The sequence below is a fragment of the Neolamprologus brichardi genome, chromosome 4 (genome assembly GCF_056152115.1).
Source record: "Neolamprologus brichardi isolate AB-2024 chromosome 4, ASM5615211v1, whole genome shotgun sequence".
NCBI lineage: Eukaryota > Metazoa > Chordata > Actinopteri > Cichliformes > Cichlidae > Neolamprologus > Neolamprologus brichardi.
The window spans coordinates 6,072,464-6,089,919 of NC_142107.1; the positions used below are offsets into that span (position 1 = coordinate 6,072,464).

The 17,456-nt window shown below is 40.1% G+C and overlaps 1 protein-coding gene across 2 annotated transcripts in view; it reads right to left on the reverse strand.

The window, feature by feature from the left end:
• The window catches only part of cacna1ha (calcium voltage-gated channel subunit alpha1 Ha), a 126,009-nt gene that overhangs the window by 28,600 nt on the left and 79,953 nt on the right, over positions 1-17,456 (reverse strand). For both annotated transcript variants that reach the window (XM_087839681.1, XM_087839680.1), the window contains exons 8-18: positions 16,875-16,967; positions 15,816-16,054; positions 13,957-14,489; positions 11,042-11,208; positions 10,599-10,793; positions 6,025-6,176; positions 4,390-4,575; positions 4,143-4,260; positions 1,585-1,740; positions 1,061-1,148; positions 651-925 (exon numbers count right to left, since the gene is read on the reverse strand). In XM_087839681.1, coding sequence (XP_087695807.1) covers positions 651-925; positions 1,061-1,148; positions 1,585-1,740; positions 4,143-4,260; positions 4,390-4,575; positions 6,025-6,176; positions 10,599-10,793; positions 11,042-11,208; positions 13,957-14,489; positions 15,816-16,054; positions 16,875-16,967 — 2,202 coding nt within the window. The remainder of the gene's footprint in view (positions 1-650; positions 926-1,060; positions 1,149-1,584; positions 1,741-4,142; positions 4,261-4,389; positions 4,576-6,024; positions 6,177-10,598; positions 10,794-11,041; positions 11,209-13,956; positions 14,490-15,815; positions 16,055-16,874; positions 16,968-17,456) is intronic.

Here is a 17,456-nt window from a genome sequence, read left to right on the forward strand (position 1 = left end):
TGGCTCTCTGTGTCCAAATTATTTTCCAGTTTTCGCTCTCCTCGTGTCACACTGACCTCCTACGTGACTTGCAGCTGTAAATGTGGTTAAGTGAGCATGCCCCCTTCAGAGACTTGGCAGCTTATCCGGTACCTTCCCAAACCACCGCTCCCTTCTACATATGTGTATACGCCAGTGAAAATTATATAATAATGTTAAATCAATTCAGCTAAGTCAAGCATCCCTAAAGCCTGACTGAATCATAGCTATACTCTCACTCAGATTGGAATTCACAAAACTGGTGTTGCTAAATATCACAAATATGACATAAGTGGATCTGATTGGTTTCTGTGAAATGAAACATTTGAAGCTTGTGATTAGTTCTAGTGTTACCTCACTGGCTCTTTAGGCCATATTTGGTACTCCATTTGAAACCACTGGGTATGCACATATGAAGCTGGTCTCATATCTTCTACCCTTTTTAAAGAATTTGTTGATGTGAGTTTTTTTATTTTGAATCAGCAATAAGGAAAATGAATTTTCAAATAAAAGAACAAGCCTCATAACATCTACTGAATCTTCAGTGAGTCCACCAGGAATAATTAACTCATGATTAACTGAAGATATTGTACTGTGCATGGTATTTACATGAAGACTTTCATATAACTTACCAGAGAAGGCGGATCGTATGGCTCCACTGATGTTGAGCTTCCCCGTCGGGACTCTGGGTGACCGACCCCTGCCTCAGGAAAACCCAGTCCTACCTCACTATATTGAGGTGCTCCGTCTATGTACATGAGTTCATCCCCGAGGATGGACTCAGGTCCAAGAGAGCTCTTAGGTGTAGGCATGGGTGTGGCTGCTGTGCGCATGATTATGGGAGGAGCCATAGAGCCACGAGGGTCAATGTGACCATTACCTGTCATCATCAGTGAGAGCTTTAGCTCTGTGGAGGAGAGTTATACACAGTGCTGTATTATAATGCTTCACATTGCTTTATTTCTCCTGCTGCTTTCACTACAGTTTTTACTGATCAATCAGCTGTAAAAGCAGAAAAGGAATATCATGAAAACACCATTACCTGTGTCTCTGAACTGTTCTATCTTCTCGTCCTCATCAAAGTTGTCCGATTTCTTGTCATCATCTGACTCTGACCGATTAGCGTCACCCTGTAACACATGCATACATAACAACAATGATATTTCTGTATTGGCTTCCCATTTTGTTTTGACTTTAACATCACGGGGAAATTTTTTTCAATCAACACCCAGACCATGAGCAAATTAAATCGCTCCAAAGATACACTGGGCACACATGGTTGAATAATAAAGGACTGATAGTGACTGGGAAATTCCCCTTCCTTCTTATGTTCTTCAAAGGCTTTACTATGCTAAACTACAGGAAATTTGCAGGGAATAAAAAGGATTTTTGTCTTTTATGAACATTTTGTGCACAAATATGAGTGCCTTATTACCAGCTTTGAAAATGTAAAACAAGCCTACAAGTAGCATACTGGAAAATGGTGACCGCTCATAAACCAGTACAATCCAAAAATACTGAACCCTTTATTGTATGCAGAAACCAACGAGTCCGAGTCCTTCTCACCTCAGCCTGGAAGCCTTCAACCAAGATGGCCACTAGTAAATTGAAGAGCACATAGTTGCCAAATGTCATAAGAGCAACGAAGTAGAGAGCCGCCCATGGAGAGGTAGAAGCCATGCCGTTATACAACACCACATTCCAGTCCTCCTGGGTAAGAATCTATGAAATGAATGGCACACACAGAGATTTACACACACATTAACAAGAAAGGAGAAGGGGAGATGTGAGGTTTAGAGATATTAAACTAAAAGTGGGGATAAGAAGTTCAAGCCTTAGATATTGGCAGAAATTAACATGAAGACATGAAATGCTCGGCTGCTTTTACTGGCGAAATATTTCATTTTCATATACTGTTTGTCTATAGGTTAACATGGGAAGTTTGTGAGTCTACATGTGTGTTTGCATGTCTGCAAGCTCCATCTCTGCCCTCCTACTTCACTGTGCTTGTATGTATGTGTTTGTGTATACATAAATATGTACACATAAAACATAAAAGTTATAAATTGATTGGCAGTTCAAAGCTTCAGCTCCCTCCACAGATTTTTTTTGTAGGACTGAAGTCTGGAGACTGGCTGGACCACTTCATGACCCTAATGCACTTCTTCTTTAGCCACTTGTTTCTTGCCTTGGTGGTGCTGTATGCTTTAGGACAGTACACAGACCCATCCAATGGCTTAATGGAGTAAAGTCATCCTGCACCCTTAGCAGAAAAACAGCCACAAAGCATAATGTTCCCACCTCTGTGCTTAACTGTAGGGATGGTGTTTTCTGGGTCATACTCAGTATTTCTCTTGCTCCAAACATGGCGGGTCAAGTTGATGCCAAAGACCCTTGGTGTCATTTGACCACAGCACTTTCTCCCAAGCTTTCTCTGAATCATTTGTTTTACTAGCCGCCTTAAGACGGGCCTGTACATGTGTCTTCTTGAGGAGTGGATCCTTGTGGGCGCTGCAAGACTTCAATCCACTACTGTAGTGTGTTACTAAAGGTGCTCTTAGTGACTGTGGTCCCAACTGCCTTCAGATCATTTGGGATGTCTACCACCCTTCTCATAATCATGAGGACGATTGATGGTCATTTTATAACTCTCCACTTTTGAATAATGGCACCAACGGTTGTCACCTTCTCATCACCTTTTTGCTAATGGTCTTGTAGCTCATTCCAGCCTTGTGCTGGTCTGCAGTCTTATTCCTGATGTCCTCTAACAACTGTGTGGCTGTGCCTCTGGTGGTGATGAGGTTGTAATGGAAGAAACTGATTCTGTGGACAGGTGTGCTTTATAGTCATGATGAGCTGAGATCAGTAGTATCTGTAATTGACTGACTGTAATCTGTGGGTTGGGTTTGGGATCAAATGCATATTTCACTAAATGACGGGAAAATTTATTTATAACTTTTATGTCATTTATTTTCTGGATTTTTGGAGCTTGTTCGTTTCTTTCTGAGTAAACTTACAAAGGGATCAAAGAATTATTTCCCCCACTGTATGTGCCATGCATACATTTGTGTGTACTGTAGCTACTCCAGAAAACTACTGCAAGCGTATGACAGTCAATTCAGGGCAAAATGCTTCTTCAGCACTAAAGTGAGACAGTGCTCTGCATTATGTGTTCTAGTCTTATGCTGAGGCATCCAGTATAGAAAAGAGGACAATCCATGTGCGATTGAAGAACCTCCACAGGGAGGGAGAGCAAAAAATAGAAGTGATAGTGAAAGAGAGATTCTGGGGGAAGAATTTTCCACAGCATTGGACCAAGAGAAGAAGCTTGGCAGAAATATGCAATATATACACACCTACGCGCGCGCGCGAACACACTCTAGACTGACTTTGACATTTGATTTAGACATTTAGAATAGCCAAATAACACTCACAGCCAACAATTCGGTAAAAACTCCATCATGCATACTATCTAGTGCATTTCTGGTAAATTATTATAAAAAAACCAAATATGATGCTCTATCATTTTACAGAATCAACCCTGTTTCAAATAAAAACACACACAAACACACACACACATACAATAAACTCAATAACACAATAAGCCCCACTTCTTTTCAGTAAAAAGGCCGATTAGCAACATTCAAGGAAGACTGATAAATAACAATTATTTGTCTTATGCTAGATTAAGAAGTAAAAGAAAGAGTCTAATCAAATCTAATGTAATCTCTAAATTTTAATATTGATATGCTCGCCTCTGTTGTGGTTAGTGTAATAACACGTGTGCAGTAATTTTTATTTATTTCAGTTCTTTGTAAGATGGAGGCTTCAGTTCACCACCTTATCTGTAATTTCATCATCATTCTCCCTAAGCAATTTATATTGGTTATGTGGTTATTCCTATATATCTGTCTCTTTCTGTTTTTCCCTGAAGCAGAGGCGGTGCTGACAGGTTATTATAACGGATGCCTGTCTATGTATATTATAGCTGTAGATACAGGTAAGCTCGTATTTTGTTATCGTCATGCACAGTTTGGACAATGTGACATAAAAATAGGAAAGCAAAAGCCAACTTATAGATAATTCAAACTTATAGTGTTGCACAGTGTAAGTCAGAAACTAACCTGGAACACAGTGACAATGGCCCAGAGCAGACTGTCAAAGTTCTTTCGGTCAGGGATGGTGTCTCCATTCTCTGTGCGAAAACTAAATCTACACCCAAAAAGATGCATGCCCAGTATACTGCAGAGAAAAATGAAATGCAGACATATTAATTTGGATGTTTGCATTAATACTCATCAATATTTCATCACTAGAAAGTAGCCTGAAGAGAGACTGGTGGGAAAAACGTTAAATCTGTTTAGCCCCTACCTAAAAGTGAAGATGAAAAGCATGAGAAGCATGCAAAAAGTGGCCACATTGTCCATTGTCTTCATCAGCACTACGAGTTGTCTCCTCAGAGCGGGTAGGAAGCGAACCAGCTTCAGAACTCGTAGTAGACGAAACGTTCGCAGGACTGACAGCCCACCGTCTGCTTGGCCAATTATCTCCCACACACTGAGAACAACCCACAACAAAGTATTAAAATACTGGGCAACTTCAGTCATGCATGCATCGATGGTATCTGCAGTCTACGTCAATTTGTTTGTGAAAAAACACATAAACAAAGCAAAACAAGAGGACAAACCTCCACCAAGGCAGCTCACTTTCCAGGCAGTACTAAAGGTTGCCAGATCGATCCAAATATCGATAGTATCGATACCAATGGTGGTACTGATATCAGGTCAATATTAACAACATAGGATCGATAGTTTATTTCTATTCCCCAAACTGATGATTCATCTCATAAATCATGACACACTGCTCTCACCTACATAAGCTGCCTTTATAAGTTCAAAATATTGGTAACAGTATAGGTATTGGCACTACTGACCCTGTATTTACTTTGTATTGGATCAATACCAAAATTTGCAGTATCGCACTGCATGAGTGTTTACTTTTAACCAAATATATTATCTTTTTATATATTTATTGTATTTTATTTGTTCTTTTTAAAGTTACTTTAAAAATCATATATTTTTTCAAAAATATATATACATTTACACTTATTCAGGAACATTGCTCATGTATTTAAACAGTTATAACCTGTTACTGTAATGTACATAATAAACTCATAATAAAATAATGTGACATTTAGAATCTCCATATATAGTTAATAATATATAGTTACATCATTAACTATAAATAGAGCTATAAGACTTTGTTATTTATTATTATTATTATTTATTATCACTTTGACATTCAAATCAATCTATTGACCTTGAAGGAGAGGTCAAAGGTGAAATGTGACATATTTTATTTCATTTTATTCTAATATGTTATTTTCTATATGTTAAACTAAATACCTTATCTATAGGAATTATGTCAATTTTCGACCACTAAATCGTTATGTTTACTTTGAAGTTGTAAGCCAAATTTGAATCGATTGTTAATATGACTCCAGTCTACAACCCTACAAAGTTTTATTGAAATTCATCTAAAAGTTGTTGAGCTAACATGTTTGCAGGCACAATGATGACACGGATGCACACACTACCAAAAACACGACATCCTTTGCAGAGGTAATTACATGTATGTTTTAAAGTGGCTCACCAGTAGTAACAGGATTACCTGTAGTGATTATAAAGCTAATTCTATTTCAAAAGCAAAAGTAACAGAACATCACAGTTTGAAAGGCCCAAAGCTAAATGAGAGCCACACTGCAAACCTCAACTGACAGAGTAAGGAGTCTGCTGAGGCAGCAAGTGACGTGTGTTCCCTTATGACTGTGACAATCTTACCAACAGAAGAGATGCCACAGCACTGAATCTGACAACTGAAACCTCAAGTTGGTGAGAAATTAGGCACACGCTATACCTCCAACTGTTACTTGTCTGCTACTGATTGTTTTGGTCTCTCTGCACTTTCTTCTCTGCGTGGAGACAAAACAGCATGGATAAATACTACCTGATGATAACAATGATGCTGTCAAAGATGTTGTATGGGTTCCTGATGTATCCAAACAAGCCGAAAGCCAGCAGCATGAAACCCATCTCCAGGACAAACATACTGGTGAAAACGATGTTGCTGATCTCTAACACATCAGTCAGTTCCTCGGGCTGGATGGAGCAAAAGAAAGAGAATGCAAAAGAAAAGAAGAGGGGTGAGGAGGGCATGGGAGATAAAGCAGGAAGGAAAACAAAAGAATGAAGAAGCAATATAGTTAGTAACTCCACTGTATTACCTCCAAGCCTTTCTCCAAGTCTTTGTGCCATGAGCTGAGACATTATCAGTCAACGTCAGAGCTGCAGCCAGGCCCTATCAATCAAATGGGGCCAACACCAATCTATAACTGCTAATCTACTTCACTTACCACATTACATTCAGTGATCCAGCAAAGATTTAACTGAGGCCCTCTTGTAAAACGTCAAATCTTGTATTAAAAAGTCTGCATTTTTGAGCTCCAGTAAATTTTCTGGTGCCACATCCTGAGTTCAGACACTGCTTCTCATCAGGACAAACTAACAACATAGCATTGCAAGTCAGTTGTTTGTCTGCGAGTCTGCTGGAGAACCATTGTTACATTATTACAAATCCATTGTAATAGCGCGTATGTGAATGTGGACTTTCAACATTGCACCTCAGTCTCACATCATGTCTCACTCCTGCACGAACATTAAATGCTCTTAAAAAATAGCCCTTCAACCACTAGCCTTTTTATTACATTTCATTTTACTTGCTCTTTTAAAGTATCAAGAGTCTTTGCTAACAAGCATTGTGCAGTCCCAAAATTCACACGTAATGAATATTTATGATCCCCACATGACTGAAACCATAAATTCTCTCTACCCTCCCTCACAGTTTGTGAAACTCTTTAGCTTGTGATAGATTTTAGTTCTCATGCCACAGAAGGAAGACTTATTGACACCACTTCTGACTCTCTACATGTGGGAGTCAACAAGCAGTAGACCCAAACCCCCAGGCCCATAACAGATAGACCATATTTATGAGTATCACTGACAACGCTAATATATATACACTATATTGCCAAAAGTATTCGCTCATCTGCCTTCACATGCATAGGAACTTTAGTGACATCCCATTCTTAATCCACAGAGTTTAATATGATGTCAGCTCACACGTTGCAGCTATATGAGCTTCAGCTCTTCTGGAAAGGTAGTGTGTTTACGAGAATTTTTGACAATTCTTCCAAAAGTGGATTTGTGTGATCAGACACTGATAAGGCCTGGCTTGTAGTCTCTTCTAATTCATCCTAAAAGCATTCTATCAGGTTGAGATCAGGACTCTGTGCAGGCCAGTCAACTTCCTCCACACCAAACTCACTCATCCATGTCCTCATGGACCTTGGTTTCTGCACTGCTGTTCACAAAAAGTTGGGAGCATGAAATTGTCCAAAAAGTTCTTGGTATGCTGAAAAATTTAGAGTTTCTTTCACTGGATCTAAGGGGCTGAGCCCAACTACTGGCAAACAACCCCACACAACTTTACACTTGGCACAATGCAGTCAGACATGTACCGTTACCCTGGCAACTGTCAAACCCAGACTCGTCTGTCAGATTGCCAGATGGAGAAGTGTGATTCATCAATTAAGGAGCACATCTCCACTGCTCTAGAGTCCACTGGCGGCGTGCTTCCAACGCTTTGCATTGTGTTTGGTGATGTAAGGCTTGGATGCAGCTGCTCGGCCATGTAAACCCATCCCATAAAGCTCTCGACACACTGTTCTTGAGCTCATCTGAACGCCACATTTAGCGGTATGTAGCAAGTGATTGGTACACCTGAATTTGTTGATGTGGATGGGTGAGTGAATACTTTTGGCAACATAGTGTACTTCTTTGCTGACCTTAACAACTGCCGAAAAATGTATGTATGGTACATCTCTGTCAATATCATGCGTACCCACTGATAGTACTTGTGTTATACAGTGCTAGATTGACAGTAGTTTAAATGCTTGCTGCTAAAGCTGTTATAATTGTAAGCCCATTATCAATATGAATTGCGTTTAGTTATGTGGAGTAAGAACAGGGTTGTGTAACAAATTAACAAATTATACAGCATTTTTGCTGATGAGCTTGTGAGTTAACTCGGACATTCAGGGAACTTAAAAACAACACCAGCATGGGGGGAAAAGACACAGTAGTAATTTCAAGGGACTCAAATATAACTGCTGGTGTCTTGTGTGGTGAGAGAAAGAATACAAGTTGTTGTTTTTTTCCAAAGACAGAACATCACACGAAAAGCCTAAAATAAATTCAATAAAACTTCAAAAGAGCTGTCAGGAAGCGTTTGTCTTGGGCAAACATAGTACTAGACACATGTATTATTGTTTAACACTGGACTTAATGGCATTTTCAGTACCTCAGTGGCCCTCCGTCTTTACACTGAAGAAGTGAAAAAGAATTTTGCAGATGATTCTTATTCAGTCTGTGTGCCACTTTACAGCATGTTGAAAAAGGACAGCGCACTATGTTTGACATGGTAGAATAAAATAAATCAAAACAACTCCAGGGTATAGAGCTGTGGGTGCTGCTACAGCTAACCTGGTTGAGTGGGATACCTGCACGCCCAAGGCTACACAACGGGGCCTGGGTTTGAGTTCACGCCACAGCAAAAGCTACATATGCTACTCCTTTCACCTTCAAAGAAAAGCATTTTTAAGTTGTTGGGCAAATGAAAAACAAAACTGGACTGGAAAAGCTGAAAAAAAGCACTCTTCTTCATATTAATAACAACAGTGAAGGTGCCTTTGAGTCGTCAGCCTCATGCAACAATCGACTCTGTATTGCTGCGATCATTTGAAACTGAGAGGTTTAACAATTATAACAAGCTCTTAAGCTATATCAATTTGTTTTATGGTCCCAATCGAGCACTCTGGACTATTGCTTTAGATGCAGTTTTCTACTTCCACCCATACATTTGACCAACGCGGTGATCAATCAAAATTAAATACTCTCAGTACCCACAAGGAGGCATTTTGAGTGTAGAATTTTGAACACAGCTCTGCATATGACCTTGCCCTTAGGAACAAGAGGACAAAAAGCAAAACAGAGACTTGCACACCTCACACCGCCTCTTTAAGCAAAGCAGTGTACAGAAAAAAACATTGATTATCGTAATACCAGCCCTGTAAAAATCTAAGCCTAATCATGTGGACTCAGTTACACAGTGTACCTTAGCATCTATTATGTATTTAATTTTGCACGGTGAACCCGTGAATGTTAATCAGGGACAGGATTAATACATCTGTAACATACATGAATGTTTAATGCACATAAAAAAGCTTTCACATGTGAACCAAAGTAACCAGAAACCTGTTATTTCTTATGAGAATTAAGTAGGTGCTTTTAAAATTGCACAAATTGGATTTGTTGTTGTCAAACCACCTTTGATTAATTAACAAGAGACACAGTTTTTATGTTGCAATCAAGGCCCGCTAATTTGTAAATTAATTTGTAATGAAATTTGTGAGGTTAAAGATCAGCTCAGCACCTCATCTGATGGGTGCCACGCTCCATGTGTGAAAACTATGCGCACGTCAGTTTACACCTCGATTTTACTTTCGGCCTATTTCTAAAATGAAATCTAAATGCAGCCAAAACAAGCATTGATCGCCTCCCTTGTTCTCTTTTCCTCTCTCTTTGTGTCTCTACACACATACAAAGTCTGCACTATGCCTCCCACATTTATACACCTCTCCACGCGCACGCAGCTACACTCATAGTCTCAAAAAGTTGGCGAGGTGTAACATATGTGGGATGATGACTACCGAAGGGAGGAGGAACTCGTATTTAACACTTCGCTTCATGTGTATGTGTGTGCTTGAGTGTGTGTATGTGTGTGTCATTGCCCTAAAAAGGCCATGGTTCTTCTAGTCGCTCTTTATGTTTATGCCACTAAGATAGAAACACACTCACATGTGCGCACACACACGCACACACATCCCCCTGGAGAGGGAGACATGGAGACACAGAGAGAGAGGAAAGAAGGGAATGATCTTTGTTCATGCACCAGAATCTCTTCTTTGAATTTGTAGCCATTTCCAGACCTGCTGGGAAATGGAACAGTTCTTGTGTGTAAATGTGAAATATCATTACATAAATGTGTCCGTGTGACACCGGAGAAGGGAAAGGACAATGGTATTATTTAATGTAAAACTTTCCAGATGTTGGCCACATAGGATAAAGTCGAAACTGTGAGTCTGGAGTGTGTGACAGTGCCTGGACGTGTAATTTATGTGTGAGAAAGAGGAAGCGAGTGGGTGCTACTCCTTCCACCCCCCTCCTTCCCTTTATTTCCTTCAGCCCCTCAGCCCTCTTCACTCTGCCTCCATCTCTAACTCTCGTTTCCTCTCATCCAGACCCAGACTGAACGAGCCATAAAAAGGCATTTGTTTAAACACACTTGCTACCCGTTTTCACTAAACTCCTGTCACCAGTAGTCCTCTTAGCTTTAAACCACTGATTTGTGTCATATTCCCAGAAAAGCGAAATCCGCCCGACACCCTATCCCCTGTGTCTTACCTGCTCGTGGTACTCTATTCCCATGCTGAGAGTATTCACAAGAATAGCGATCATGATCCCGCGGTTGAAGTATTTACTTTCCACAATCCTCTTTAGTTTTTCCCTGAGGTCCCTCCAGGCACGAACCACTCCATTTTCGTATCCAACAACCCCGCGGCGTCTGCTCCGACCCCTCACTCCTCTCACATCAGCCCCCTGGATACAAGATTTTGGATACAATAAGTCAAAACAACAACCAGGACGTCTTATGCTTTTTAATTACTGTAGTTTTAGGCGCTATGCAAAATAATCCATAAATACAACACTGTGTTAGGTTTGAAGACTAAAAGATTGTATTTATTTATTTATATACCACCCTCATCATCATTATATGTCTAATCAACACTTGTGAATTAATCATCAAGGTTTAAAATCATCATTAGTCCACAACCATCCATTCTGACCTGAGGGAAGTCGTGTAGTCCATCTGCCTCTCCCTTGCCTCCCTCTAGGTCTCCCAGTTCCAGCTCCAAGGTCTCCAGGCTGCTGGCACACAAAGGGCAGCTAAGTAGCTCCAAGAGAAGAGGGCTGGGCACCATACCCGCCAGCTGGTAGAGCAGCCGCTGGCGACCTTAAAGGAAGAACGGGTGATGATGGTCAGACATTGCTGAAGGAGTTTCTATAACTGTCCTATGTGTTTATCTTTAATGAGCAAACATGTTTTGGTTTGGTAATTTTTTTTACAAATTATATTAAATTAATATCTACTTCCCAGTATATTGGTATTGATATTTATAACAACTATTAATTGAACATTTTTAAAGTTAAAAAAAAAGGGCACAAGAGAAACACCCTTCAAGCATGATATGAATGCTGCCATTGTACAGTCTGTCCACCAGAGGGCGCTCAGCTCCCCAGTTCACAACATGTTTTGAACACAGCAAACAAACAGCTAATCCAAGTTGAGTCTTATGGAGTGTAAGTGCGTAAATAAGAACAGCACACATTTTTTAATGAAATCTTTTTATATTTGTGTGTCTGGAAGAAAAGAAAATATTGGCCAATATATCAGCTTTTTAATATCACCAAGTATCAGCATCAGTCCTATTTTGGTCCGACTCTAACATTATATATTCTGCTGTAATACAAGTAAATCGATGTAAATAAATCAAGTTTTTAAATGTAAATATAAAAATAAACTTTCTTAAACTTACATATTTGAAGCAGGGATCATCTGTAAGTAAGTATGGTGATTTTATTAGACAATTTAAGAAATCAATAAAAGTTAGGCTCTAATTTGCATCTTTACTACTAAAGCACATCATCTATTTTGACATTAGCTTTGATTTCCGTTTGATCCAAGTGTATTCTTTATCAAAACTATAAATAATAGAAAAGATAAAAGACCTGAAGTCCCCATTAGCAAAGTAGGACCAACTCTATGTAGTATAAAGCAGCGGTCCCCGATCCCTGGGCCTCGGACCGGTACCGGTCCGTGAGTCGTTTGGTACCGGGCCGCGAGAGTTGAGGAAATGTATGGTTTTCAGGGTTTTTATCGGTTTTCAGCGTTATTTTGTTATCGTTTTTATCGTTTACTCAGTTTTCCTGGGTCTTTTCACGTGTGTTATGAATAAATTTTCTTTTTTTCGGTACCGGTACTAGTTTTATTTTGTTGTATTTATCCGCGACACCTTAAAGGCCGGTCCGTGAAAATATTGTCGGGCATAAACCGGTCCGTGACGCAAAAAAGGTTGGGGACCGCTGGTATAAAGCACCGGGAATCATTGGCAAAGTAGTTACTGCAAGCTCGCCCACAGTTCGAAATCTCGGCTGCCTCGTCTCACCTTCTATTCTCTGACTGGAGCCTTTTAAAATCAGTACAGAGGAACTGCAGAGCAAAGCACGGCTGAAAACTAACACAGGCAAAGCTTGACTTCTGAAAACGTCAGCTCTTCAAAAGCAGCTTTAACAGCACATAAAGTTGTTTACAACACTGTCTATACCCCGAGCTATTAAAAAAGGTTTGTGAGTGCTCTCATTGTATTTTATTGTCATTTATAATCTTAAACACTTCTCCAGTTCTTGACATACTCACAAATTATCTTCGCAAATTCCATCAGGGTACAAAACCCTTGTCCGGGGAAAATTTTGTTTAAACTGATCCCATCGTATAAGGTTATTCAATAAGGCTACAATTACAGTGAAATCAGAGGGCTACAGAGCTGAAAATATTTCCAAGAACATGGTCCTCCAAAAGTGAAGAGGAACCAAAAACATGATTCACACTCTAAAGCCATACCTTATAAGGTTTAGCAGATAGTAAGTTACCTAACAGTGCTGAAAGCAAACAGAACACATCGCCCTTCAAATGAGTAAATATGTGATCTTTACTACAGAGTACAATTTAGGGTGATGTTTTTTTAAGCGCTGCACTCACTCTCCAAAAGGATTCAGGCTGCTTAACATCAGTTTCTCGTGCTTACTGTTAGTCTCACCCTTTAATGACACAACAGAAATGCCTTTCATACCATTTCTGCGCGGCTCCTGTCTTTCTGCTCTCTGTTATTTTCTCGGTATCCCCGAATCCAGCCCTCCTTTATGTGTCCTCCCCCAGCTCTCTTCTCTTTCTTTTTATTGCTCTAATTTATTTTTCTCTTGGCGGCCTTCTTTCAGCTTCTCAATGCGGACCTTAAATCTTTCATACTTTATGAATACATTAATAAACTCCATATTTTCTTCCTTCCTCAGCCACTTGTTTTCAGAATACCATAACACACCTGCATTCCTGTTTACATTCCTTAACGCTGCATACTTTTCCTCCATTAACTGTTCCCCCACACACTGTGTTGATTCAGTCAGTCCTGCCCCTTTATCCACTTCTCTGCGCTGATGACTTTAACACTTGAGACATGGATTTCCTGTCAGGGCTCTAAGTGCTTCTTGAGACACATGCACACACACACCGCAGAAGCAGCCACGGGCTATTTCAGGTCAAGCTTGGGATGAGGACGCAGGGTAAAAGAAAGAGCACTGAATGAAAGTGAGTGTGATGACAAAACTATAATGGAGCCCGAGGGAATTCTAAAGGGTCGCAAAGAGAATGTGAAGGAGACTTAAAGGACGGTGGAAGACAAATAGCAAAAGAAAAGCTTTATTTTTTCACCTTTTGTCTTTGTTAGATATTTGGTTGTGGTTTAAACACTCTAAAAGTGGCAGCTTCCTTTAGCTGACTCACCTCTGATCTTTCTGACCAGAAAAACAATGGTGAGCAGTAAAGTGTGGTATTCCCATGGATGCAGATTCACCATCCATATTTTCTGGATTCTACAATTTTGAGATCCACCCATGTGTCTGTGTGCAGCGATTTTTTTTTTCTTACTGTGCTGTCCCATGAGCTGGTAAAGCTTGGTCAGTGTCTCGGCGTGCTCAGAAGCCGGGTGGTTCGGCGGATGCTCCAGACAAGAACCGCACTGCTTTGAGTGAGGGGGTGGCGTCTTGCTGCTATAGCTGCAAACAAAAGACGGCAGAATGGTGGGATAGTTCATCCCCCCGTTCAGTCGCCCGAGTAATGAGCCCACGCGCTGGGTGACAGTGGTCGAGTTATCGTTGTTTCCATTTGCACTTCCCCTCCGAACGGTAAGCGACTTCATCTCCAGTTCCTCCCCGACTTTGATGTGTCCTCCTCTGTCCACGTGCTCTATGGTTGCCACGCTGACGGCGTGCTGCCCGCCATTGCTGAGACGACAGTGCTGATGCTGATGGTGTTGTAAAAGGTTATGGATTGGCCTCAACCACAATGCGTTACCTGGGCCTGACCCTCCGCAGCCCCTGCTGGAACCGTGGCCATGCCCATTACCGCCACCATTACTGCCTCCACCACTGCCATTGGGATTCACCTTTTTGCGACGTTTACTGTTCAGAAAAAAAGAGACATGAATAATAATTAAGGGTGGCTAGTAATAAATAGTAATATTTATTCAAGATAGATTTTTGTTTATTTGTGTTTGCATCAGAATGCATTTCTAATATATTTCTGGCAGGCACAATGTAATTCTGTGAGGTGCACGGTTGACAAATCCCACAAAATGATTGCAAATTAACAACAAAACATAAAAGGGATGGAGAGAATTAATATATTGGGTCGTGGAAAAGTAACACTGGTTGTTTTAATTATTTATTTATTGCCAGGGGAGAGTTGTTGAGTGAAGATCTTATCGTGTTTTTTGCTAATTTACTGATCTCAACTTCTGAAAGCAATTAACGAGATAACGAGAATTAAAAGTGTGTACTAATAGAGCCATATTAGGTGAGCCTGTCACATAGCCTGGCAAGTCGTTAGGGAACAATGAATTTCATGACCATTTGGCAAGTGGTTAGTGGCAGTGGGTGAGAAATCAAGTGCAAAAGCCTCAGTCACATGGGCCTAGATGCCACTGAGTGACCAACTGGCCAACATAGGGTGGATAAAATAGGTACTCCCTAAACATTTGGCAAATGGTTGCTGGAGGTCACGGGGAGTTGTTATGTGGAACTGGTCTCAAGAGTTATATGGTGATCCACCAAAAGATTCCTTGTTACTGTTTTGATTGCAAGGAGATATCCACCATTGTGCAGTAGTAGTAGTGAAATGGAAAAAAGTGTTACACAATTCAGAAATGGAGACTTTTCATTAAAGTGAAAGCTGGTTTGCAGTGCACTTTTACCACAGCTCAGATAGTAGGTATTGAGTGCTTATAGACAAGTCAGTCTTCCGTGCGAACTACGGGCGACCGCAGGAACCTGCTAGCAACCAAAACATCTGTAAGTTGGTTTTTATTAGAGTATCCTCTTTGTAACTGACAGCCAGCAACCCTCAATAACCAGTCACTAACGATTTTTCCATAGGTTGCCATGAGGTCTCAGACCAGTCTGGGGTGCTAATAGTGCAACTTAACCTAAAAAAGCACTATGTGAAGGTTTCTCTCTTTTTTTCGCATTGTGTTGGATTAGAGATTCTTTTCATCTTACCAAAGTTACTTGGTATTTTTAAGGTTGATGTTGAGGGCTTTAGAACAAATTGTCCATTACATTTACCAATACATTTTTGAGCTATCATCTCCACCCTAAGTAACAAAGTCCAAGTTGCTGTTTTTTTGCTAACATCACCACACAATACATTTATTGCTACGTCATTAGACATTCCCAGATATATTCTACAGAATTAAAAACAAAAAACAAAAAACACAACCTGTAACGTACCTGTGCCAGCCAGAGTATATCCTCTGAAGCCTGCGTGTAAACTTGCGGTAAAGATGGCTAATGTAGCGTAGCATCTCTTCATAGCACGAGCCCGGCTCGCTGTAACTGGCAAGTGTGGAGTCGTTTGACATGTAACGAGCACGCTGCTCCCGCATCAGTGCATTCTCCCTTTGCTTTGTCTCGGAGAATTGGGTGGCAATGACCACGAGGCACAAGTTGATCATGAAGAAAGAGCCCACCTGTTTGAAAAAGGAAAGGTAAAGAAAGTGCAAAGAGCCTCCTAATGTGATAAAACCACAACAACACCGTCTAAAATGATAGTGTGTTTAACTGAGTCAAAGCCTACTCCATAAAAGTGTTGATTTAGTGTCATAAAAGTATTTCACCTTTAATTCTGTATAAAGAACCAAGAAAGTGTTTACTTTATGAATACTTGACTCACTGTTGACTTTATGCCTCCTTATGGTGTAAAAAAATATAAGGAGCATTATTAGAGCTTATTCATTATTTGAGATGCTACCTGCTTGGTCAAACACTGTAAACACAAAACTGAAAAGTTTTTTAGTTACTTAGAAATAATTAAATTTAAATGATCCTCCAATGAGTTGACTTTGTCCTTACTATAACTTTGAAATGCCAACTCAATAATGAAATGTATGCTAAATATGTCATTACTTAGTGGTACTAAAAGATGAATTGCAAATTAGATGAGCACTTTCTCCACCTGGTTATATTCCTCATTTCGTATTGAAAGTACTTAAGCACAGTCAGTCTGAAAACTAAATCCAGCGTCTGTTTTTAGTTGACTAGGTCAATTAAAAATCCCAAACCAGGGAAAACTGTCTATAGACAGCTGTGTCCTCAACAAAAAGTCGATCAGGCTTAGAAAGCTGCAGGCGTTCACATTTATCTGAATTAGTCCTTTGCAAATTTGAAAAAATAATGGTCCTTTAAAACAAGATATTTTGGACCCAATCACGTTTTGTCATTGCTTCAAGGCTCTAGCAAAACAAGAGAATATAAAGAGAAGTTAAACAAAAAAAATAATGAGGTACTTACAATAATGAGCAGTATAAAATATATAAAATTATAGAAGGAGTGAGCATCCATGACATAGTACATGATGTCTACCCATCCTTCCAGTGTGATGACCTGGTGATAGAGGACAAAAAGACAGAGAGTGGGAGCCTTTTAGTTTCAATAAAAAGCAAACATTCCTTTATAGCTCTGCCCATTACTTTTTCTTCAGAAACGGCATAGACACCCACACATGTACACCAATACCCAGAGACACATACGTACTCCAGTATACAGCAATCAGATTTCCAGTTATGTTTTTAATGGCTATTCCTCGGAAGAAAGTCTGCAGTGTCCCTAAAACATGTTATAAAGGGTGTGTGTGTTTGTGTGTGAGTGCTAGTGCAAAAGAATCAAACAATTCTCTCATGTAGCCACTATGCTAATGAGCATTTGAAATTCTGAGACTGTAAAACGGTGGCTCAGTTCAGCCAAGCTGATAATACAATCACACCTCAACATTTACACCTCAGCGGAGCCTGAAACACCACTGCAAAAACTGACGGAGCATGCAGATTAGCAGGAATGTATGTACATTAGGCTCAGATGCCAGCACATACCTCT